Source organism: Candoia aspera, chromosome 4 (assembly GCF_035149785.1).
Source record: "Candoia aspera isolate rCanAsp1 chromosome 4, rCanAsp1.hap2, whole genome shotgun sequence".
Lineage (NCBI taxonomy): Eukaryota > Metazoa > Chordata > Lepidosauria > Squamata > Boidae > Candoia > Candoia aspera.
Window position 1 is genome coordinate 23,441,823 of NC_086156.1, and position 23,253 is coordinate 23,465,075.

At 38.1% G+C, this 23,253-nt stretch overlaps 1 protein-coding gene across 1 annotated transcript; it reads left to right on the forward strand.

Moving 5' to 3' along the window:
- Positions 1-9,626: 9,626 nt before the first annotated feature.
- STEAP2 (STEAP2 metalloreductase) lies at positions 9,627-16,954 on the forward strand. Its single transcript, XM_063303597.1, has 4 exons — positions 9,627-10,592; positions 11,959-12,486; positions 13,676-13,840; positions 15,201-16,954. The coding sequence occupies exons 1-4, from the start codon at positions 10,101-10,103 to the stop codon at positions 15,483-15,485; spliced, it is 1,470 nt and encodes a 489-aa protein (XP_063159667.1). The 5' UTR covers positions 9,627-10,100; the 3' UTR covers positions 15,486-16,954.
- The last annotated feature ends 6,299 nt before the right edge of the window (positions 16,955-23,253 follow it).

The window sequence follows — 23,253 nt, forward strand, 5'->3', positions numbered from 1 at the left end:
AAGTCTTAGATGCTTCCTGTTCAGCCCTGAGTGCCACACACAGCTGAGCTCAGTATTGCGAAGATCACTGAGAGCTGGAACCAGAAACTTCTGGTGGTCTGCGGGCTTTTATGTTCATTGGAAATAAAACTTCAATACTGTATGTAAAATGGAACTTAAATACTTCAGCATAGTCAACCTACCTCTGATCAGAACTTAATAATAGGGGAGATGGGCAGAGAGGATATTTGGATACAATATAATGGGCCCTCTCCCACTCACCATTATTACAAATGAATTCTGTAATTATTTTCTGATTAAAACCTCTCATAGAACTACCTGTTGTGCCTATAATCCAAGATGCAGATAAGCATCCACTTTTGACATGGAACATAACTTCAGTGCACTTATAACTTAACACTGGCAGCATACATGTAAGACCCCTTCAAGTCTAGCCTGATTCCTGGTGATTTGATTATTACAGCCAAGGAGTTTTCTTGGCAACAGTACAGAATGCCATTCCATTTTTCCAGGATAGCTTTTGTGTTTCCAGTCTAGGCTACAACTCTGGTATTCCCTAGTGGTCTCTCATCCAAGTATTAACCCATCCCTGCTTAGCTTTTGAATCCTGACTAGATTACCCAGGTATTGCCACCTGTTGAGACTCTGAGCCTCAGTAAATGAGCAGATTATCAGAAAACGATGCACTTCACCTTAGGTAGCTTGGTCAGCTGCCCTTGGAAGTGAAAAGGAAAATTTTACCCATGTGGTAATTGTATAATTAAGTAGTCATTTGCCTGCTATCCATTAAAAAGTGGCCTTTTTTTGTGCTTTAATTTTCATGTGGTTTTGCTTCTGCTGAAAGTTTTTTTCCTCTGTTTATGTTCTCCCTTGAGAACATGTTTGTTTTCTTTCTTTCTTTCTTTCTTTCTTTCTTTCTTTCTTTCTTTCTTTCTTTCTTTCTTTCTTTCTTTCTTCAAAGACTTATACGTTCACCCATCTTATGTGCTACAACTCTGGGCAGCCCACCAAAACACCAATAAAAAAACAAAGATAATAAAACCAACATTCAACACCCCCCCCCCCCAAATATCCTAACAATACTCCCTGGTGCATCAACAATTACAAACACTGGGGCTCCAGCCTCACCCTATCCCAATGTTTGGGAGAAGAGCCAGCTTTTTAAGGTCTTCCAGAAGGTCAGAAGATTGGAGATAAGAGATTTACATAGTAGGCTTTAAACAAAAAAAGGAAACACATAGTGCAAATAAGTTAATCTGTACTTTCAAGAATCTTACAATCTAAAGTAGACCATTTAAGTGAGATTAAGAAGCCTAGATTCTTCTTGGATTTAGACACTCTTTCACCTTCAGCTTACACACCTTGAGCATAGGAGGAAAGAAGAATTGGGAACCCTCTGCTTTAATTTTGCACTAGTTGCAGTTTCATATTTTATCCAAATCTTGGTTTATTACCATTTATTTTTTTTGTGGAAACTGCATTTATGTGTCAGCCAATTATGAATGCCTCTTTTCAGGTTATTCTGGCACATTCACAATGTACTGACTTTTATAAAGTACTTTGCATGGTAGGGATGAAAAGGGTCCAGCAAAGATATTGATAAACTGTTATTCTGAAAACACAATCACTATTTTTTTCAAATAAAGTCTTGTGTAACTTAGTGTACTTGTGGAGAAGAATCTATTCATTACATTGGAAAATAATAAATGTTAGTAGGCAGCTTATCATATTTCACAGTTCTTTGACAAATATGTTTAACTTTTAACTAGAGATGTGCTGCACTTTCAATCCAAAAGGTGCTTTGGAATTGGCCTGGGTGCACACACTGCACCTGTCAGCATCTCTGTAAAAAAGCTGCCTCACAGAGTAGCCATACAGTCCTAGGGAAATATGTGCATGAGCCAGGAAGCTCCCAGTGGACCCACACCTGCTCTGAAGCATTTTGTTGGTACCTCCCTAAAAGTCAAGCATATTTTTCCTTATAATGGCTCAAGTGAGGATCTATACTCATATAATATGCTGGTTTTTATCTGTGCTGTACAGTAAATACAAGTTCTATCCCAATTAACTCTTTGCTTCTGATTCTAGCTTCTCTTCTCTCCCAAGCTGCTATTTTGTACCTGGCTCAAGTCTTACTCAGCTTTTCATAAGAACCCTGATGCCAGAACTCTTAAATCTGCCCATAACCTGTTTTTTGAGACTAGGCTAAAAAGTGGTAGAAAAGAAATGGGGAGGGTTTGTTAGCATATACCATGATTTTAAGACTTGTGAGAAAAAATGTATGTCCCAGTGATGCCAGATATCAATGGGAGAAAAATAGGGACATTTCCCACAGCATATAAGGAATATAAGATCTTTTGAAACTGATACTTGATTGTTCAGAAATTTTAATAGAATGTAACATGCTGAAATGGGGAACAACCATTAAGGAGTTCGTTTCTTTCTCCTTGACAGGAAGGGAGAGAGAGAAAAGATTTTGAATATAGTCAATTGGTGGTTGAGATCATTAATTTGAAAGAAAAGAACAGTAGACTGAAGCAGGGGTAGCTCTGCTTAAGAGGTTTATTCTTCATTTTCTACTTTAGAGAAGGGACTGTGGTTAGGCAGGCACATTCATTTCTAATTTTTATTGTGCATGTAGAGTTTCTTCTCTCTGTACATTTTTGTCTGTAGAAACTTTTGCCCAGTAGCTGTTGTAGATAAATATCAACATTTTAGGTGAATTTAAATATTTCTATACTATGCCTGACCTGTATATTGAAAGCTGGTCCCTTATACCTCAGTGCTTTTGGATTTAATAACTGAGAAGGGAAGAGCAAACTGTAAGGAAAAAGAAAGTGTCCAGATCAAATAAGTGGTGGCAGCATCATGAGGATACCCTTTGAACTTTTAGATGGCAGCTGCCAGGGAAAAGAATTACCTTGTCAGGAAGACTAGGAAATGAGGATGCAAGTACGGGTAGTCCTTGCTTAGCGACCACAATTGGGACCAGCAACTCCATCACTAAGCACCATGGTCACTAAGCGAAAAATCATGCAGCTGCAATGGACTTACAGTGTCACTTCCCATTCAGTCATTAAATGAAACATCAGTGACCGCAGCTTACAATTTTACTTCCATGTTCTCCATTAACTCTGCTTGTTGCAAGCCAGTTGGGAAGCATGAAAATGGCTATCATGTAACCATGGGACCCTGCAATAGTCATAAATGCAAGGATTGGTCACAAAGCTGTTTTTTAACACCGTTGTAACTCTGAAGGTTGCTAAATGCAGTCGGTAAGCGAGGACTGCATGTAAGAAAATACAGGGTTCATCTGTTCTGTTGGCCTGTCAGCAGTCAGCTTATTTATGTTGCATTGGTGGTCCAACAATTCTGACAAGAGATAATTTTCTATAGATTATAGGTTAGAAGCAAACTACTTCATGTCCCGTGGCACCTATTCAAGAATTAAAGCTGCTTATGCCAAGTCTGACCACGTTATTAACTATGTACAGGTAGTCCTCGCTTAACGACCATTTGTTCAGCAACTGTTCAAAGTTACAAACGCGCTGAAAAAAGTGACTTACAACTGGTGCCTGTCCTATCAGTCAGGAACCACGCTGAGATGAGGAATAGGTCTCTAGTGTTTTATTACTGCTACGTTAGACAGAAAATCCTAACAAACTGAAGAAGCGTGAGAAAACCCATGCAGATAAACCCCAAAGTCAAGGCGGGTCTGTTCTGTGTCTCTTTGAATGACTGCTCAACTCCTCGCTACTTTCCCCCCTGGATAGGGGCCTCCTCCTGCTCACCATCAGTGCTCATGACAGTGCCCAAAGTTAGGCTGTTGCAGGGCCCCCGCAGCCACGTGATCGAAATTCGGGTGCTTGGCAGCCTGCTCGCATTTATGACCACAGAGGCGCTGCAACTCTCCCCACCCACCTATCTCCCCCCCATCTGTGTCTTTTTGGACCCCTGCCGCCCTGTGCTCTGCCGCCTCAGCTGACCTCGCCATCTTCTTGCTCCCGTTGCTGATGAGGTGTGCCTGGCCCAGGTGCCGGGCCAGGCTGGCCTTGTGTGCGGAAAAAGGTAAAGGCAGTCCTTTTGCAAAGAGGTGCTGGGCAGGGCTGAGCTAGTTTCGCATTCCAAAAAGAAAAAAAAAGGCAGAGGGTTCAGAGATAGAAAGCACTGTTCTTTGTCTATTGTTGCTGAATGCCATGACTGAGCAGGAACATGTTAGTCAAAACTATTTTTAAGGATATGTGTCTGTGTGAAGTTAATGTTTACTATGCAGTCATCAGAAGAGCTAACCACAGAGTCTCTAAGTTCACAGATCCAGCATTATACTCAGTTGAAATAGTTGTTTTGTCACAGGAAAGTTAAATTTGTATGGCAGCATTTTCCATGGCCAGAACATTTTGAACAAACAGTAAACATTCTAAATCATTGCCTGAAACTCATCTGCCATTAGAGTCAATTACTTTTATTTTTAGCAGCATCTCCCACAGTTGTGAATTTTTTTACTGTCTCATTTTTATTCTGTCATTTTTAAAGTGTTCTATAGCCAGGCTCTTTTCTAATCTCTTATATTCATGGACCCTGTCTTCCACTTCACTGTCTTACATCATTTGTTTAATTGATAAATGCATGGAGATTTTCCTTCACAGTGTTATCCCACTGTTGTACAGGCAGTCCTCAATCACTGACCACAATTGGGATTGGCAACTCTGTCACTAAGTGCTGCAGTCGTTAAGCAAAAAATCACATGACCCAGCCAGAATTATTTCACTTCTGCTTTCATCGTTAAGCAAAACACCACGGTCCTTATACAAGGCATCAAGTGACTGCAACTTGTGATTTCACTTCCGTGTTCTCCATTAATTCTGCTTGTTGGAAGCTGGTTATGAAACTCGCAAATGGTGATCACATGACCGTGGGATGCTGCAATTGGGCGTAAATGAGCACCAGTTAGAAAGTGCCTGAATGGTGATCACATGACTGTGGGATGCTGCGACAGCTGTAAATGCAAGGATTGGTTGCAAAGCTGTTTTTTTTTTTTCAACCATTGTAACTTCGAACAGTTGCTAAACAAGGCAGTCAGTAAGCAAGGACTACCTGTATATGTAAATTTCACTGGTAATAAAAATAGATAATATTTAGAAGTGCTATTATTTTCCCATTATTCCATGAATCTACCAGGGCTTGCTTCCTCATATTTAGATTCAGTATAGGAAGTAAATAGCTTGATTATAACAGCAACTATTTATAAACAAATGCTTTCATTAATAATGAAAATAACTTTGTTTTTTAAGGGTTGCAGCAGAAGACAGTCTGCCATTCTGATGCATGAAATGACATACAGCATTCCATGACACAGAAGATAATGGTACTCTAGCCCATGTTCACAGAAATTGTTACATGCCATTGACTTCTAGTGACTGTACAGGTAGTCTTCACTTAATGACCATTTGTTCAGCAACCATTCGAAATTACGATGGCGCTGAAAAAATGGCCTTACGACCTGTGCCCAAAATTATGACTGTTGCAACACCCCCGCAGTCATGTGATCAAAATTCGGGCACTTGGCAGCCAGCCCACACTTACACTGCGGGGGTGCTTCGACTCCCCCCACCCACCTATGTCCCCCCCCATCTCTGCCCTTTTGGAAGCCCTGCACCCTGCCTTGGGGGTGGGAAGCCCATCTGCAAAGGTTCCCACGTAGCTCCCTTCAGAATGCTATTTCTTCATGTGGAAGAAATGATCACCGGAGAAACTGGGTCTGAAAAGGACTCACAAAGGCAGGCAGCCACTTCTGCTGGGCGAAAAAGGCAAAAGGTGGGTGCGAGGAACTGGGAGAGGAGGCAGCTAGGTGAAGGAATGCAGGTTGGGGAGGGTGGAGCTTGCTATTGGCGGCCTCACGCCCACGCAGGTGGGAAAGGACACTTCGCATCGCGTGGGTGGGCTTCCTGCCCCACAAGGCAGGGTGCAGGGCTTCCAAAATGGCAGAGATGGGCGGGAAGATAGGCAGGGGGAGTTGAAAGCAGTGTTCGGGGCTGGGAGGAACCAAGCCCGGAATGGCTTGGATTGGGGTGGGCGCTCAGGCTAATGGCAGGTAAAATTTACTTAACGATGGCAAGGGGAATTGCTAGGATTGCCATCGCTAAGCAATGCCATCTCACTTTACAACCACATGGTTTAGCAATGGAAATTCTGCGCTCAATTACTGTCATTAAGTGAAGCCCACCTGTATGGACAAATGCTTACCATGTCAATCTGTCTCTAGTAGTAATTTGTAACTTTTCCAAGGATTTTCCAGTTGTCCTGTTCATCCACCTTACCTCTTGTCAGCTGTTTCTGCTATTTTCCTTAACTTTATCAAATATAGTAATTTTTATAGTCCAGCATCCACTAGCATCACATGCCCAAAATATGTCAGTTTCTGCTTGCTGATCATTATCTCAAGGGAGTGGTCAGCCTTATTTGGTCCAGGACCAACTAACTGGTCTTCTTGAAATCCATTGTATTCATAGTAGCCACATTCCAAATTTGTAATTCAAACCCTTAAGTCTCTTCTCAGTGTTCAACTATCACAGCTCTGTATTACAACTGAGAAGATCAGAAGGAAAAGTCTTTAAAAGATAACCTCTGTATCAGAAGCCCATCTTTCTGGCAGGTAGAAGGCAACAATTCTCTTTTATTGTCCCAGAGATACGGAATGCAGTCCCACAAGAGTTGCCTTAGGCCCCTTCTCTCTCACTATGTGGGAATCTATGAAGATTTTACCCTTTTGCCATGTTTTTCATTGTTAGATAATTTAAATATGATCTTGTCTAACTTTGTCATGCCTTCTTTCTCTAGCCCGATGTCCTTCTTTTATCTATTCTTAAGGCCAAGAAAACACATTACAGCTATCACTTCTTTATCATCCAACTTGTTGGATACAGCAGCATTCCCTTTGTTTTCTTAATAATTAATATTAGCCCAGATTTTTCAAACTTTTCATTCTTATTTTCATAAGTTCTTATAAAACTTCTGTACTGTTGGCTAATAGTGTTGCCATCTGCATTTCTCAAATTGTTAGTGTTTTTGACCATCAACATTTTTGGCAGATATGAATCAATATATAGTACATATTTTAAAGGCCCCAAGTTATGGCCATAATGAAAGCATAAATACTCTGTAATCAAACATATATAAATAGTAAAAATATGCTGCTAAATTGATGAGGGGATAGGGAGATAATCAGTTAAAATGTTTTAAAATAAGAATGTTATTCAGACCTTTATCCTATCCTAGAGTTTCCTGTTTACAACTCTGTTACGGTAAAGCTCATCTTAGGCATTTAGTAGTGAAGCAATGCTTTTCTTTCATATCCTATTGCTGCACTGCTTACCCACAAGTTCGAATCAAACATCAGGTTTTGGCAATCCTTCACTGCTATTTGTTGAATTAAAAAGTGGCAAACTGACTAAGTAAACAGTATTGCATTAACTATTGTATCACTGTTCTGGGAAGTTTCAAATAAAACAGTTTAGAACTTAAGTATTTTAAAGAAAAATTCTCAGATGTTCTGATTAGAGAACTGCAGTATATAATTTAAGATCTAATTTTAGAAGCTTGAAATTAATAATTTTAACAGTTGAACAAAGTATTGAGTATAAATGTATAAACCTTCTTGTAGACATTAGATCTTTTAGTTAGTTGTTCAAGAGCAAATAAAAGTAACTGATTTTCTATAAATAAAACATTAGCAAGTGGTAGACAGATTTACAGTGTACCTTTGAAAATACCACCTTCATGGGATGCAGAAATTCATCATTTCTCATCATTTAGCTTGACAAAACTATTACTACATCAGTTTGCTTTGGCAAAATGATTGTTAACCAAAAGTCAATTGAATTTGCAAGTCACATTTAAGACTGATTCATTTCCACAGGACTAATAAAGCACTTATTTTAAAAAAAGAAAGGAAAACATTTGAGTATTAAAGTAATTGAATGAAACTACAGATTTTGAGAAGTAAGAAACTGCTTTTCCTTGTTGTAGAAGTTTTTAATATAAGTATTATAGTAACTGCAGATGTCAAATAACTACTTCAGAAGAGGCATTCCCACCTCTGTAAGAACAAAGAAGACACAACATTGTCATATAACTTAGGTTACACTTATATCCTAAAACCTGTTATCTTTAATCGACATTGCTTGAATTGGATGATCCCCTACTTTTATATATACAGACTATTGGTTAACAGAAATTAGTAAACAGAAATAAGTCTGATGTACAAACTATACCATATTCCAGTATATTTGTATTTATTTATATTTTATACAACACAGGTATATAATTCCAATCAGAGGTCACAAATCTCATTATATGGAATGTTAAAAGCTTCATTCCAAAAAACAGGAAGGAATAGGTTCTTGGATAATACTTCAAGTTCTCCCATCATATACATACAAACTCTCTATATCTCTTTAGCAAAATGAAAAAGAGAAAACAGATTGAGTTTATTTGTTCACCAGTAGATGGTGGTACAGTACTCAGTAGTAAGAGTTTCAATGCTGACAATTTGATTTTAGTATCAAATTGGACTAAGAGGAATTGAAGGGAATAAAGGTAGAAGGGAATAAACAGTGAAGAAGAAGCTTAGATATACATTTTTGGGAAGAGGGGCTAAATGGAAGTTTTCTTACTGTTTCAAAAGGGGGAAAGTGCAGTTTTTTTAATTAGCTCCTCCATAATAGCAAAATACAGCTACTTTCTTTTTTTTTTACAAAAAAAGAAGAGTTTGGAAGAGTGTGGATGAACAGGAATTATCAGACAGGAGTTGGGAAAAGGTAATATAAAGAGGATGGTCAGAAAAAATAGAGGGAGAGAGAGAAAGAAAGGCAAGTTTGGAAAGGGAGAAAGGAAGCAAAGCAAAGTGATGGGGAAAGGTTGGGAAAGTAGCAGGTAGACACAGAAGAAAGCCAGGAGCAAGGATTGGATTTGGTGCTGCATCCAACCCTCTTGTTGGGCCTCATGTGACACAGAGATTACACTTTTTGCGTTGGTTTGAGAAGGTTCAAACAAGATAAACCCTTTATGGACTTTCTGGTGACACCAGGACTGAAAAGATGATGTTTTATGGATTTGTTTATAGATAAGAGATGGCATATGGGATGAAGAAATAAATGTTTGTAACCTTAGAGGGGGTGAAGAGTCACTAAATTTGTTTATACTTGTGTGATGAATGTTGGAATTCACTTATTTATATATTTCTTTTCTCTTCATTATACTCTTTCTTCTCTCTTTTTTCTTTTTCCTTACACTTTTTATTCCTTTCTGTTCTCTTTTCTTTCTTTAAGTTTAGTTTGTATTAGATTTTACTATTATAATCAACATTCTTAATAAAAATTATACAATATAGATAGATAGATAGATATGAGATTACTTTTTGCACTCTTGTCAACAGCTTATTCTATAGGGCTACCATATCTGCACTGCTAGACAGTAGCAGAAGCATCAATATAAAATCTGAACCTTACTTGTGTTTGCTTATGTAGGAAGTCCTAGTTGGCCTTTAGAGTAGCAACAATGGTCCCAGATTGCAATAGTGTTGTTTTTTATCAGTCATCATTTTTATTTTGCAGCTTAAAAATGAAATTTAGAGATAGTGACTGAATTCTTCACAAAATATAGTGTATTTTGTAAAGATAAGGCCAGCTTTGGCAGACAAATGTATTGAAGAATCCCAGATTTCTCATGAAAACTTAACTTTATACATATACTCTAGAATTCTACCATAAATGCTCTCTGAGGTCATTTTTTTTTCATAGCTAGGGTTAACGTTTGTTGAATTCTTTTGCTCTGTAGTGTTTTTACTTGGCATACACAGAGGGCTAGAATTAAAGGTCCTGCCTACTTTTACAAGGGAGAGATCTTTCCAGCTTGCAGCAGAGAAATTAGGCCTGCCTTAATGCAGACATGAGTGTCACATCCCATTCTGAACTTTTTTATTTTCAGTTGGTATAGGAAATTTGCTTCAAGATATATCAGTGAGAAAATAATCATGTGGTATATTAATCATGTGTGTTTCTGTTTTCTTTTAGAAAATATCCTTGTAATTTCTGTATACAGATATGGAATCGATTTCTATGATGGGAAGTCCTAAAGTCTTAAATGAAACTTTCTTACCAAATGGCAGAAATTTTATCAAGGACACCAGTAAGATTACAGTTGGCATAATTGGAAGTGGGGACTTTGCTAAATCCTTGACCATTAGGCTTATTAGGTGTGGGTTCCACGTGGTAATAGGAAGCAGAAATCCTAAATTTGTTGCTGAATTCTTTCCCCATGTTGTTGATGTCACTCATCATGAAGATGCTATAGCAAAAGCAAACATAATTTTTATTGCTATACGCAGAGAACACTATGCAGCTTTGTGGGACCTCAAGCATCTACTAGTTGGTAAAATCCTTGTAGATGTCAGCAACAACATGAAAGTTAATCAGTATCCAGAATCCAATGCGGAGTACCTGTCATCCCTTTTCCCAGATTCCTTTGTTGTCAAAGGGTTCAATGTTATTTCAGCATGGGCACTACAAATAGGACCAAAAGATGCAAGCAGACAGGTAAGTTATGCATTTCAGCATTTAAACCAATGAAAACGCAAGTGCCTCCTTTAATATCCATAATCAACTTGTTATTATATATTCCCAAATAAAACAATGGCATAAGGAGAATAATTCTTTTTATTGTTCACACAAGTTGCATTCTCTTGCCATTCAGAATTTCATTCAGCACATGGAGCAAACAGTGCTCACCATGCCAAGGCAATAAAAAGTAACTTGTATTGCTGAAGTAAAACCAAGGAAAACATCAAATGCCAAAGAAGTTCCACAGTTGTTAGTACTGAAAATTTGTAGATAGCAGAATACTGCAGATATTTAGAGAAAAAGCAGGACAGACTCATTGCTTTTATCCCAGTTAGCTTTGCACAGAGGTGTTCTTTGTATTTGGATGCTATAACAGAGTTTCACAAACCTACAGTTACTGTCCAAATCTTAAGAAATTAGCAGATATAATTCTGAAATAATTTATTTAATCAACTATCAAATAAATAAATGAGAAACCACTTGAAGCTTCTGCTGCAAAATACTGTAATTTTTCATATGAGACTACCTATAAAATGAGATTATTTCTCATCTTCATGGTATAACAACTTTAGCATTTAGTTTTATCAGGATTGCAGAGGAGAGTTTCAAGCTGAGAACCTCATTTGGCCTTGGATTGACTTATCAATCCACAATTGAAAAAGTTGGTAAGGCCAGAGCAAAAGAGGGTTAGACAACATACATTCAATTTAATTAAAATTAAAGTAAGTACAATTAATATGGTTATTAGAACTGTTGTACACTGTGAAAATGATTTAGAAGAAGTCATTTGGACCTTGCGTGAATGAGTGCAGCATGCATTTGCTATTCATTACTGTAAAGCACCTAAGTCTTTTTCCGTGCTTCCATAGAGGTCTGAAAATAGATGTGGCTGCTTTAAGAGTGGGATTAAAGATGTGCAGTTGTAATGATTTCATTCAATAAAGCAGCAGGATTTTTTTTTCAGACTTGTATAGAAAAAAAGGTATGTATGCCTGAACGACACTTCTTCCAAATCATTTTCAAAGTGTTCACAGGTCTACTGGTTATGTCCCATGTATTTAATAACTTCCCCTAGTATCAATATTTGGAGGGGCTCTAAGGGATCCATCCAAGATTTGGGGGGATTATATGTGGTTCTGGACAACACATTTTGCATCCTTGAGTTATATAAGTAGAGATAAAAGTAACTACAAATGTCTTTTTAAATTGCAAATGAGAAAATGTCTGAAAAGTTGAGTTAAAACTTTTAAGGGTGATTACAGGAAATGGGTTCTCATACTTGGAAATATATACTCTAGTTACTGCTTAGTCCATGCAGTTACTGACTGTTTGTTTGTTTTAGGTTTACATATGCAGTAACAGTATTCAAGCACGACATCAAATCATTGAACTTGCTCGTCAGCTCAATTTTATTCCTATTGATTTGGGCACTTTATCATCTGCAAGGGAGATTGAAAATTTACCTCTTCAATTGTTCACACTGTGGAAGGGACCAGTAATAGTGGCTGTTGGCCTAGCCACCTTCTTTTTTATCTATTCCTTTATTAGAGATGTAATACATCCTTATGTGAAGAATCAGCAGAGTGATTTTTATAAGATTCCTATTGAGATTGTGAACAAGACATTACCAGTTGTTGCAATTACTTTATTATCTCTAGTGTATTTATCAGGGCTCCTGGCAGCTGCTTATCAACTTTATTATGGTACTAAATACAAACTCTTTCCACCCTGGTTAGAGAACTGGCTGCAATGTAGAAAACAGCTTGGATTACTTAGTTTTTTCTTTGCAACAATTCATGTTGTTTACAGCCTCTGCTTGCCTATGAGGAGATCAGAACGATACCTCTTTTTAAATACAGCTTATCAACAGGTAAGGAAAATGTGCCTTTTGGGTCAGGTAATTCAGAATGCCTAGGTAGGTAGGTAGGTAGGTAGGTAGGTAGGTAGGTAGGTAGATAGATAGATAGATAGATATTTCTCAAATTTCTATCACCACCCATCTCCCCCAAAAGGGGGACTCTGGGTGGTTTACAATAAAATTGTCAATTAAAACCATAAAACACAAAGTACAAACAACCAATATAAATAGAGAATAGATAGATATAAAATCCAAGTAGCAATAAGATCTCGTTCAGTAGGGAGGGCACTACAGCGCCAGCCTCCCGCAGGAAGAACTATTGCCCTTCCCATCCCAGGCAAAGCTGCTTGTGTGATTCGTAATTTGAGCTGTGTTGATCATTGCCTAAACATTTCTTCCTGTATGAAAGAAACATTCAAGTGTGGTTTTTAAATGTGTTAATATTTATACTATGTATAAAGTCAACAAATCATGCAGTACTTGCTAAATAATAAGTTATAAAAAAGACAGGCTCAAAAGACATATATACCAACAACCAATATAAATAGAGAATAGATAGATATAAAATCCAAGTAGCAATAAGATCTCATTCAGTAGGGAGGGCACTACAGCGCCAGCCTCCCCCAGGAAGAACTAGCGCATATGCATTAAAGAGCATATGCATTAAAAATCATCTACAGCGCCAGCCTCCCACAGGAAGAGCATATGCATTAAAAATCATCATTAAAAGTAAATGGAAAGGGAGGTACATGTAAATCCTGTTCTTATATACGATGTCCAATATATTAATTCATTTTTTTTTATCAAGTTGATTTAGCTTCAATAATGTTCACTTTGTTCCTGGAAACTGCTCACTTGACTCCAAAACAATCAATTTAGTGATAGTGTATATATGAAGTATATAAGTTCATATAGTATTATTCATATAGTATTATTCTCAAAATAAGAGAAATTGCAATTAATTTCTTAGTTTGCATTATTTATTCTCCTTGTAAACATGGGAAGGGTCAGATCTACTGAGGTTTCTAAAGCCTCCTTACAATCATTAATGAGCTCTCTCTTACCTGCTCCCATTCATGATAGTTTACCAGACACACTTTAAAGCCCATCAGATCTCCAATTAATTTTAAATAATTTTGTATAAATGTGTTTTAATATCCTAAAATGTTAAAAATTCCATAATCCCTTCTGCTTTCCCCAGGTCCATGAAAATATTGAAAATTCCTGGAATGAGGAAGAAGTATGGCGAATTGAAATGTATGTCTCTTTTGGAATAATGAGCCTTGGGCTGCTTTCTCTGTTGGCTGTGACTTCTATTCCTTCAGTAAACAGATCATTAAATTGGAGAGAATTCAGTTTTATTCAGGTGTGTACTGCAGTGAAACGCTGAATTATAAACTAATCTAGCACAAGTGTCTTCAGTAAGCATTCAGTACTGCAAGGTTCAAGATTGGGGGATAGTAGTATTTTTTTCTGAATAGTAACACACAAGTAATCATGGAATCTAAATTAATTTAATAGAAAACCAATCCAAAAAATGCTTAGTCAAAAATAAATCCTTGATATTGAACAGTACTTATTTCTACTCAATTCTGTCATTGAATGAGAACAGGAAGCAATTGGGCTTAGACGAAGGGTACAAAAAGTGCAACTCATTAGTTTTCCTTCCATAGCTCCCAAAGCCCTCCATGGTGTATGGGAGAGGAAAACCTTCAGCCTTTTGTGTATATGAGAGTAGGAGGGCAGCAGAATTTTAAGAGGTCACATGGATCCCTTAAACTTTGCAGTGGCTTAACTCACCCCACCTCTTCCCTTTGAAAAACTCATTAAAATCACAAACGGGGGTCTGATAAAAGCTGCACTGCAGCCCTCAGTATACCATGCAATGCTCAGTGCAGCCTCAAACCAAAAAAAGTTCCATATGCCTTACTTACACAGTACCCAACAGCATCTGCACAGGGAGGGGGGGTCCGTTGGCAAGACAGCAGAATGCAAGATTGTTGCAATGCAAGCCTCACCCCTTTTGTAGGTGTCAGAGATTTTAACCTTGCCCCCATGAATGCCACTGTTTATATCATTTTAAAATATTCACAATTCCATTGCAGCGTCCTGATATCACAAATTATACAGCCCAGCTAAGGATTCTAAATACATTTCAGGCATGCATAAGAGTTGTGCATGGAAGATACCTGCAGATTTATTTATTTATTGTTTGTTTGTTTTTTGGTGACCTCTGTGTATAACTATTTCCCCATATAACAATTAATTCAAATAAGCAAATTTCTTGTTTATTTCTTGTTTTACTTCAGTCTTTCTACCAGTAAAGTGTATCTCATGTTCTGTGCTAATCCAGCAAAACATGAAAGGCCCTGGGCCTTCCCAGCTACTGGCTGAATATACAAGATGTTTCCATTCATTTTTCACCTTCTTTTTAGTTAATTGCACAAGTTAATTGGGGTCATCAAACTAAAAATTATTAGACCGATTTTCAGAATACTGAATGCTAGTTTTTGTTGTATATTCCCAAGTCCTTTAGCCATGTTCAGAGTTAATTTTTGTTCAGCCTATTTGTATATCATAACATGGGGGGAAACCCAATCCCTTTATATGTATGTTTATAATAGTTTAGTTTTTGTAAATAACTTCTAATAGTTTGTTAGCTATATCTGTTAATCAATCTCTCAGCATTTTAATTTGTATTTGTTTCCCATCTTCAAACCTCAAAGTCTACACTTGGATACGTCGCTCTTCTCATAAGTACTTTCCATGTATTAATTTATGGATGGAAAAGAGCCTTTGAAGAAGAATGCTACAGATTTTACACACCACCAAATTTTGTTCTTGCACTTGTCTTGCCGTGCATAGTAATTCTGGGTAAGATAATTTTGCTTCTACCATGTATAAATAGGAAACTGAGAAAGATCAGAAGAGGATGGGAAAAAAGACAATTTATAGAGGATGTAAGTGGATCTGATTCGTATCCCTCACCAGAAAGAATTACAATCATGTGATCATACAGTGAAAATATTACCACAATATTTGTCCTTTTAAATGTCTGTATTTAATATAGGTTTTATTTTAGGCTGAAATATCTCAGGCATTAAGTGATGTTATCAGAAAATAAGCAATACAGGTGAAGGCAGACATTGCATTTTCAGCATAATACAAAACATGTACTACATTTTGAAGGATTGGATTTCTGGGAGTAAAAGTGTTTAAGCCACTCCTATTCCAAGACTACAGTTTTAAACAAATTTATCAGAGAGTAATTTCCACTGAACTCAGTGGACTTTATTCAGCAAATTGTAACTTTTAATAAAGTAATTACTCCTCAGGTTTTAAATAATCATATTAACTACAATTAATTTTAAATTGATCAAATTTTAACTTATTTATTTATTAGATTTGTATAGCCGTCCTCTCACAAGTCTGACTCTAGGCGGGTCACAACAAAACCACAACAGAAACAGTAAAAGATAAATAAACACAACAGCATACAACTATCCGAAAACCATGATTGAAAATTCAATAAAACATAATCACAGCTAGTAAATACAAAAAATATACAGTATCTATTTAATATAGCCATTGCCAAGGCTCACCACTACTGCTGGATCCCTAGGGACAATGGCGCAGCCAAGTTTTCAGGCCCTTCCTAAAGGCCAGAAGGGTAGGTGACAGTCTAAGTTCTTTCTCTTGGCCCTGCCCATTCATTGGAGTGGGCATGATCTGTCATAAAGGACAAGTTTATTTCTCAGTTCAAACTAACTTTGGATCTATTTTAGATCTCAGTCCTTCAAGAGATAAGTCTACTGTGACACCTTTTAGCCATTTGTTCCTACTGCTTTCTTTCTTGCATTCTTAGTGCTCTGATTATATCAGGCTGGAGATGGGCTACAAGTTTGAGATCAGTACCTGATATCATTGGGCAGCGGATACTACTGTTGGCCTTCAGGCCCTCTGAGGTGTTTTTTGTTTCCCTTGATCCAGCATTTTCTGCAGCCAAAGATGTAGCTGAATCTAGCTGTTATTTAAATTTAATATAGTACCCCAAACCAAGCGTACTGAGAAATTATGGAAAATTGAAAAGTCAACCAGTGCAACTGGACTGGAGCATTGCCACTAGATCCAGGTAAGGCCTTCAGGCTCACTGATAAATACAGGGCCCCCTGAAACAAAAGGGAAAACAAAAGTGCAGTTACCTGCTAAAATGGGGAATATAAAAGTGTACAGTACGGTGGTTCTCCTGCTTTGAATCTGGGAATCTCCTTGTTGTTGTTTATTCGTTTAGTCGCTTCCGACTCTTCATGACTTCATGGACCAGCCCATGCCAGAGCTTCCTGTCGGTCGTCAGCTCCCCCAGGGACGGGTCTGTCACCTCTAGAATATCATCCATCCACCTTGCCCTTGGTCGGCCCCTCTTCCTTTTGCCTTCCACTTTCCCTAGCATCAGCATCTTCTCCAGGCTGTCCTGTCTTCTCATTATGTGGCCAAAGTATTTCAGTTTTGCCTTTAATACCATTCCCTCAAGTGAGCAGTCTGGCTTTATTTCCTGGAGGATGGACTGGTTGGATCTTCTTGCAGTCCAAGGCACTCTCAGAACTTTCCTCCAACACCACAGTTCCAAAGCATCTATCTTCCTCCTCTCAGCCTTCCTTATGGTCCAGCTCCTGCAGCCATATGTTACTACTGGGAAAACCATTGCTTTAACTATGCGGACCTTAGTTGTCAGTGTGATATCTCTGCTCTTAACTATTTTATCGAGATTTGTCATTGCTCTTCTCCCAAGGATTAAGCGTCTTCTGATTTCCTGACTGCAGTCAGCATCTGCAGTAATCTTCGCACCTAGAAATACAAAGTCTTTTACTGCTTCTACATTTTCTCCCTCTATTTGCCAGTTATCAATCAAGCTGGTTGCCATAAACTTGGTTTTTTTGAGGTTTAGCTGCAAGCCAGCTTTTGCACTTTCTTCTTTTACCTTCATCATAAGGCTCTTCAGTTCCTCTTCGCTTTCAGCCATCAAAGTGGTATCATCTGCATATCTGAGATTGTTAATGTTTCTTCCAGCAATTTTAACTCCAGCCTTGGATTCCTCAAGCCCAGCATGTCGCAGGATGTGTTCTGCGTACTAGATGAATAGGTAGGGTGAGAGTATACAGCCCTGCCGTACTCCTTTCCCAATCTTAAACCAGTCTGTTGTTCCGTGGTCTGTTCTTACTGTTGCTACTTGGTCGTTATACAGATTCTTCAGGAGGCATACAAGATGACTTGGTATCCCCATACCACTAAGAACTTGCCACAATTTGTTATGGTCCACACAGTCAAAGGCTTTAGAATAGTCAATAAAACAGAAATAGATGTTTTTCTGAAACTCCCTGGCTTTTTCCATTATCCAGTGGATATTGGTAATTTGGTCCCTAGTTCCTCTGCCTTTTCTAAACCCAGCTTGTGCATCTGGCAATTCTCGCTCCATGAATTGCTGATGTCTACCTTGCAGGATCTTGAGCATTACCTTACTGGCATGTGAAATGAGTGCCACTGTTCGATAGTTTGAACATTCTTTAGTGTTTCCCTTTTTTGGTATGGGGATATAAGTTGATTTTTTCCACTCTGATGGCCATTCTTGTCTTTTCCAAATTTGCTGGCATATAGCATGCATTACCTTGACAGCATCATCTTGCAAGATTTTGAACAGTTCAGCTGGGATGCCATCGTCTCCTGCTGCCTTGTTATTAGCAATGCTTCTTAAGGCCCATTCAACCTCACTCTTCAGGATGTCTGGCTCTAGCTCACTGACCACACCGTCAAAGCTATCCCCGATATTGTTATCCTTCCTATACAGGTCTTCTGTATATTCTTGCCACCTTTTCTTGATCTCTTCTTCTTCTGTTAGGTCCTTGCCATCTTTGTTTTTGATCATACCCATTTTTGCCTGGAATATACCTCCGATGGTTCTAATTTTCTGGAAGAGGTCTCTTGTCCTTCCTATTCTATTGTTGTCTTCCACTTCCACGCGTTGCTTGTTTAAAAATAATTCCTTATCTCTTCTGGCTAACCTCTGGAATTTTGCATTTAATTGGGCATATCTCCCCCTATCACTGTTGCCTTTTGCTTTCCGTCTTTCTTGGGCTATTTCTAGTCTCTAAGCAGACAGCCATTTTGCCTTCTTGGTTTTCTCTTTCTTTGGGATGTATTTTGTTGCTGCCTCCTGGACAATGTTGCAAACTTCTGTCCAGAGTTCTTCCGGGACCCTGTCTACTAAGTCCAGTCCCTTAAATCGATTCTTCACCTCCACTGCATATTCCTTGGGAATATTAGTGAGCTCATATCTAGCTGATCTGTGGGTCTTCCCTAATCTCTTGAGTCTGATCCTAAATTGTGCAAGAAGAAGTTCGTGATCTGAACTACAGTCAGCTCCAGGTCTTGTTTTTACCGACTGTATAGATGTCCGCCACCTTTGGCTGCAAAGGATGTAGTCAATCTGATTTCGGTGTTGTCCATCTGGGGAAGTCCATGTATAAAGCCGTCTCTTAGGTTGCTGGAAGAGAGTGTTATGCACATTGAGTTGTCTTGGCAAAATTCTATCAGCCTATGTCCTGCTTCGTTTTGTTCTTCCAGGCCATGCTTACCTGTAATTCCAGGTGTCATTTGACTGCCCACCTTAGCATTCCAGTCTCCCGTGATGAAAATAACATCTCTTTTAGGCGTGTTGTCCAGTAGGTGCTGCAGATCCTCATAGAACTGCTCTACTTCAGCTTCTTCAGCATCTGTGGTTGGGGCGTATATTTGGATCACTGTGATGTTAGATGGCTTGCCCTGAATTCAAATTGAAATCATTCTATTGTTTTTTGGATTGTATCCAAGCACTGCTTTATCCACTTTGCTATTTATTATGAAGGCTACTCCATTTCTTCTGTGGTCCTCTTGTCCACAGTAGTAGATCTGGTGGTCATTTGATGTGAAGTGGCCCATTCCAGTCCATTTCAGTTCACTGATGCCCAGAATGTCTATCTTTAATCTTGACATCTCACCAATAACCACATCCAATTTGCACTGGCTCATAGATCTTACATTCCAGGTTCCAATGGTGTGTTGATCCTTAGAACATCGGATTCGCCGTTCACCACCAGTACCGTCGGCTGCTAGCCGTCCTTTCGGCTTTGAGCTAGCTGCGTCATCACGTCTTGGGCTAGTTGAACTCATCCTTGCTTCAAAGCTATTTTAAAATTTTGTTTGAAAATTACAAGGAAGCCATTATAGAGGTAATGTTTATAACTGTGTTATAATTAAATGCTATCAATTTCTATTAGATGTAAAAAACAATCATAACTGTTGGTCCATAAAGGAAATCCTTAGCTAAGCAATAGGGACGCGGTGGCGCTGCGGGTTAAACCGCTGAGCTGCCGATCGGAAGGTCGGCGGTTCGAAACCGCGCGGCGGGGTGAGCTCCCGTTGTTAATCCCAGCTCCTGCTCACCTAGCAGTTCGAAAACATGCAAATGTGAGTAGATCAATAGGTACCGCTTCGGCGGGAAGGTAACGGCGTTCCGTGAGTCATGCTGGCCACATGACCCGGAAGTGTCTATGACAACGCCGGCTCCAAGGCTTAGCAACGGAAATGAGCACCGCCCCCTAGAGTCGGACACGACTGGACTTTACGTCAAGGGAAACCTTTACCTTTACTTTAGCTAAGCAATAGCTTTATTAAGACTCAACCAAAAAGTGGGAAATTGTTGAGTTCTCCAGGACTATTCATCAGGCAACATATTCCATAAAGAGGATTGAAGCAGAATAATAATAAAAAAAGCAGTGTTAGGTGCTTTGGTGTTAGGTCAAACATTACATTTAGAAACTAAGAAAATGGTTGCTCCCTTTAGCTATGAAAGACTGAGAGCCAATAGTCTTTGTTTTGTTGGATTCTTGGGAGTGAGTGAGGTAATGAAACATCTGCAAGAAAAATGCAAGCTCAGAGAACCCCAAGAACTCAACATTCTAAACCTGAGCTACACCTTTTCTTCATCATCGTGTTTTGTGTTAAAAATAACAGCCATTGTTTTTGTTTCTGAATGCTAGGTATAACCTAACATGCTTCATTCAGTCCACGACTTCCATCTTACACTGACCTAACTGCAGACATCCAGTCTTGTTTTTGGACTTTCTCACTTCTCCCTTGTTACCTGCTTATTGTAGCATCTCATTAGAATTCTGGGAAAACTTGAAAGCTTAGACAATGTTTTACAATATTTTGGATGCTGCCTAGTAATGGTTTTTGATACCTAAATTAGCACAGGATTGCAACTAGTGGGCAGAATGAGGCAGAACTACATGTGAAGGTCTAAACTAAACACAGTGGTGGCTGTTTAAACCAATAGTTGTTTCAATTACACATAAAGGAGGAAGAAGTTAGATTTTTGAGGGCAGCCACCACAGTATCCTCTTGTGCTATGATAAATTTGCTAATTTATCAGATTACCAAATTTAATTCATATTTTCCACAGCATTACTGTTAGAAGTGCATATGTCACATATTACGCTTTCCTATCTTTAAGCTTATACACACACAAACACACACACAAAATTTCACTCAGAACAACTGAAATATAACAATTTCAGTCAATGGAGACATTTCACAACCGTTACAGACAGTTAATGGTTAATAGTAAGGACACTGTGAATGTGGAACATCTGTCTTTCATTGAAAAAAAACTGTATAAGCTGCAACAAATAAACTGAATTGGACAGATCCAAAGCTTCCATTTACTGAAGTGTATCATTAGATATTCCAGGGTAGAGATGCACAACTGTAATATTTAATCTATTGATGCATAGATATAGACTACTAGGATTCTGTAGCCATCATATTTACACAATGCACAACTTGATTCAGATAAAGTTATGCATATATTACATGGAAAAGTACCCACGTAAGTTGTCTTGCCTTTGCTTCCAGTAGTCACAGGCAACGCCTCCTGGCATTTACTTATCTTGGTACTGAGGCCTTTTGACTAAAATGCAGTATTCAAGTATATCATTTGATTATCTTAATGTAATTAAAAAGACTATATTTTTGTTGCACACACTGAGGTACTGTTAGCTACTTGTAATGTTTCCTGTGACATTAATAGTATCTTTTAAATATGCTTTATAAAGGCACATGTCTATGTTTCTGAAAATAAGATCCGTTTCTGCAGTGAATCTGCTAAAACCAAATTGTCATAAATTGATAATTTATTAATTCCATTTCTGAAGCTTAGCTGCAGGTTTTTAAAACTTTCAATATCAGAAACTGGATCACTATTCTGTTCTTTGCTAAACTGTTCTTTGCTTCACTAGTTTGGTGTGTTCTGTTATTGCCGTTTAAGGTCAGTGAAGGTGCTCAAAATGTACAGCCAAAATAAATGCTATTTGTTAAGTCATTTAAAAATCTGAAACAGCCTTCTGTAGTTTTATGGTACATCATCTGTGCAAATATTTTTCTAGGGAAAGTCTGGTTAGATTAACTGAATTCATATTCAGAAAGCCACACTAGACATGATGCTTAAGGCACCATTGAAAGAATATCAGGATTGCTGATTTTTAAATTGGCATGGGGAAGAAGAATTTTCATTAGGCCCATGTTACTTGGGGAGATTTAATTTTTTTTTTCCCACCTATGGCTCCAACAATAAAACCTCCTCCTTTGCTTTTTGATTTAGCCAAATGGTAGTAGAATGTAGTAATACAGCCTATTGGGAATTTTTGCCAGGATTGCAGCTAGGGAAACAAAGATTAACCCTACTGTGCCCATTCATTATCACCCTGATTAAATAATGTTAGTAAGTGCACCTATTAGTAAACATCACATGTAGTTTCTTCTCAGCCATTTTCAACTGATTCTGTATGTGAAACATGTATTCAGTGCTCACCACTTTTTATATTACGTTAAAGTCTGCAGTCAGTGGAACATATTACTTTGAATTATCATCAGAGTACTTTATGTTAGATTTGCAGGGTGTAAATGCTTTTTGAACAATTACTGCATAGTAGATATTAAAACATTTAAATGGCCTTTCTGTCTTTAAGAACCAGTACTTGTTTGCTGGTATTTGCAGGACCAGCAAGAATAAAAAGCAAACTGAACTTGCTGCTGTAGTTAGAGACTAGAAGTTCATACAAATGAGAGACAGGATTGTTTAATTTGCTTGCTTCTGTTTTTTAATAAAGCAGGACTGGATTCCTTAAAGCAGCAACATCTTCTTTCAGGTTTGAGCAGGTGCTGTGCTCACATGATGCCCAAAGCACTTCTGAATCATTGTTGACATGTGCACAGCCATAACCTATAGCTGTGCTCAACTGGCATATGTTGTAGGAATGATATTAAATGGGAAATAGTAATTAAAATAATTTTACATGAAACAGGGCTAGACTTTTACAAATTAGATTTTTTTAGAATATTCTAACAGTCAAAACTCTTAAAAAGTAGAAACGACAAAAATGATCCAAAACAGTTAAACAGGTCAATTTAAAGGGAAACTTTTAAATTACTGTATTTCCCAGCCATTTCTTCCAGGATTTTTTTTCTTCCCTTAGCCATGACTTCATCTTGTATATGCTCTATGCTAAATTTCAGATGGTTGGTTCAAATCATCTTAAATTACATAATGATTAGAGTATTAGATGTGAAAATATTTCATAGCTGTGTCATAACTGGTTTGGATCTAGACAACCTATTGATATCAGTGGGTCAGTTCTAAGTATGACTAAGTCTGGGATGAGCTCAAACATTTTCATTTGTTCACAG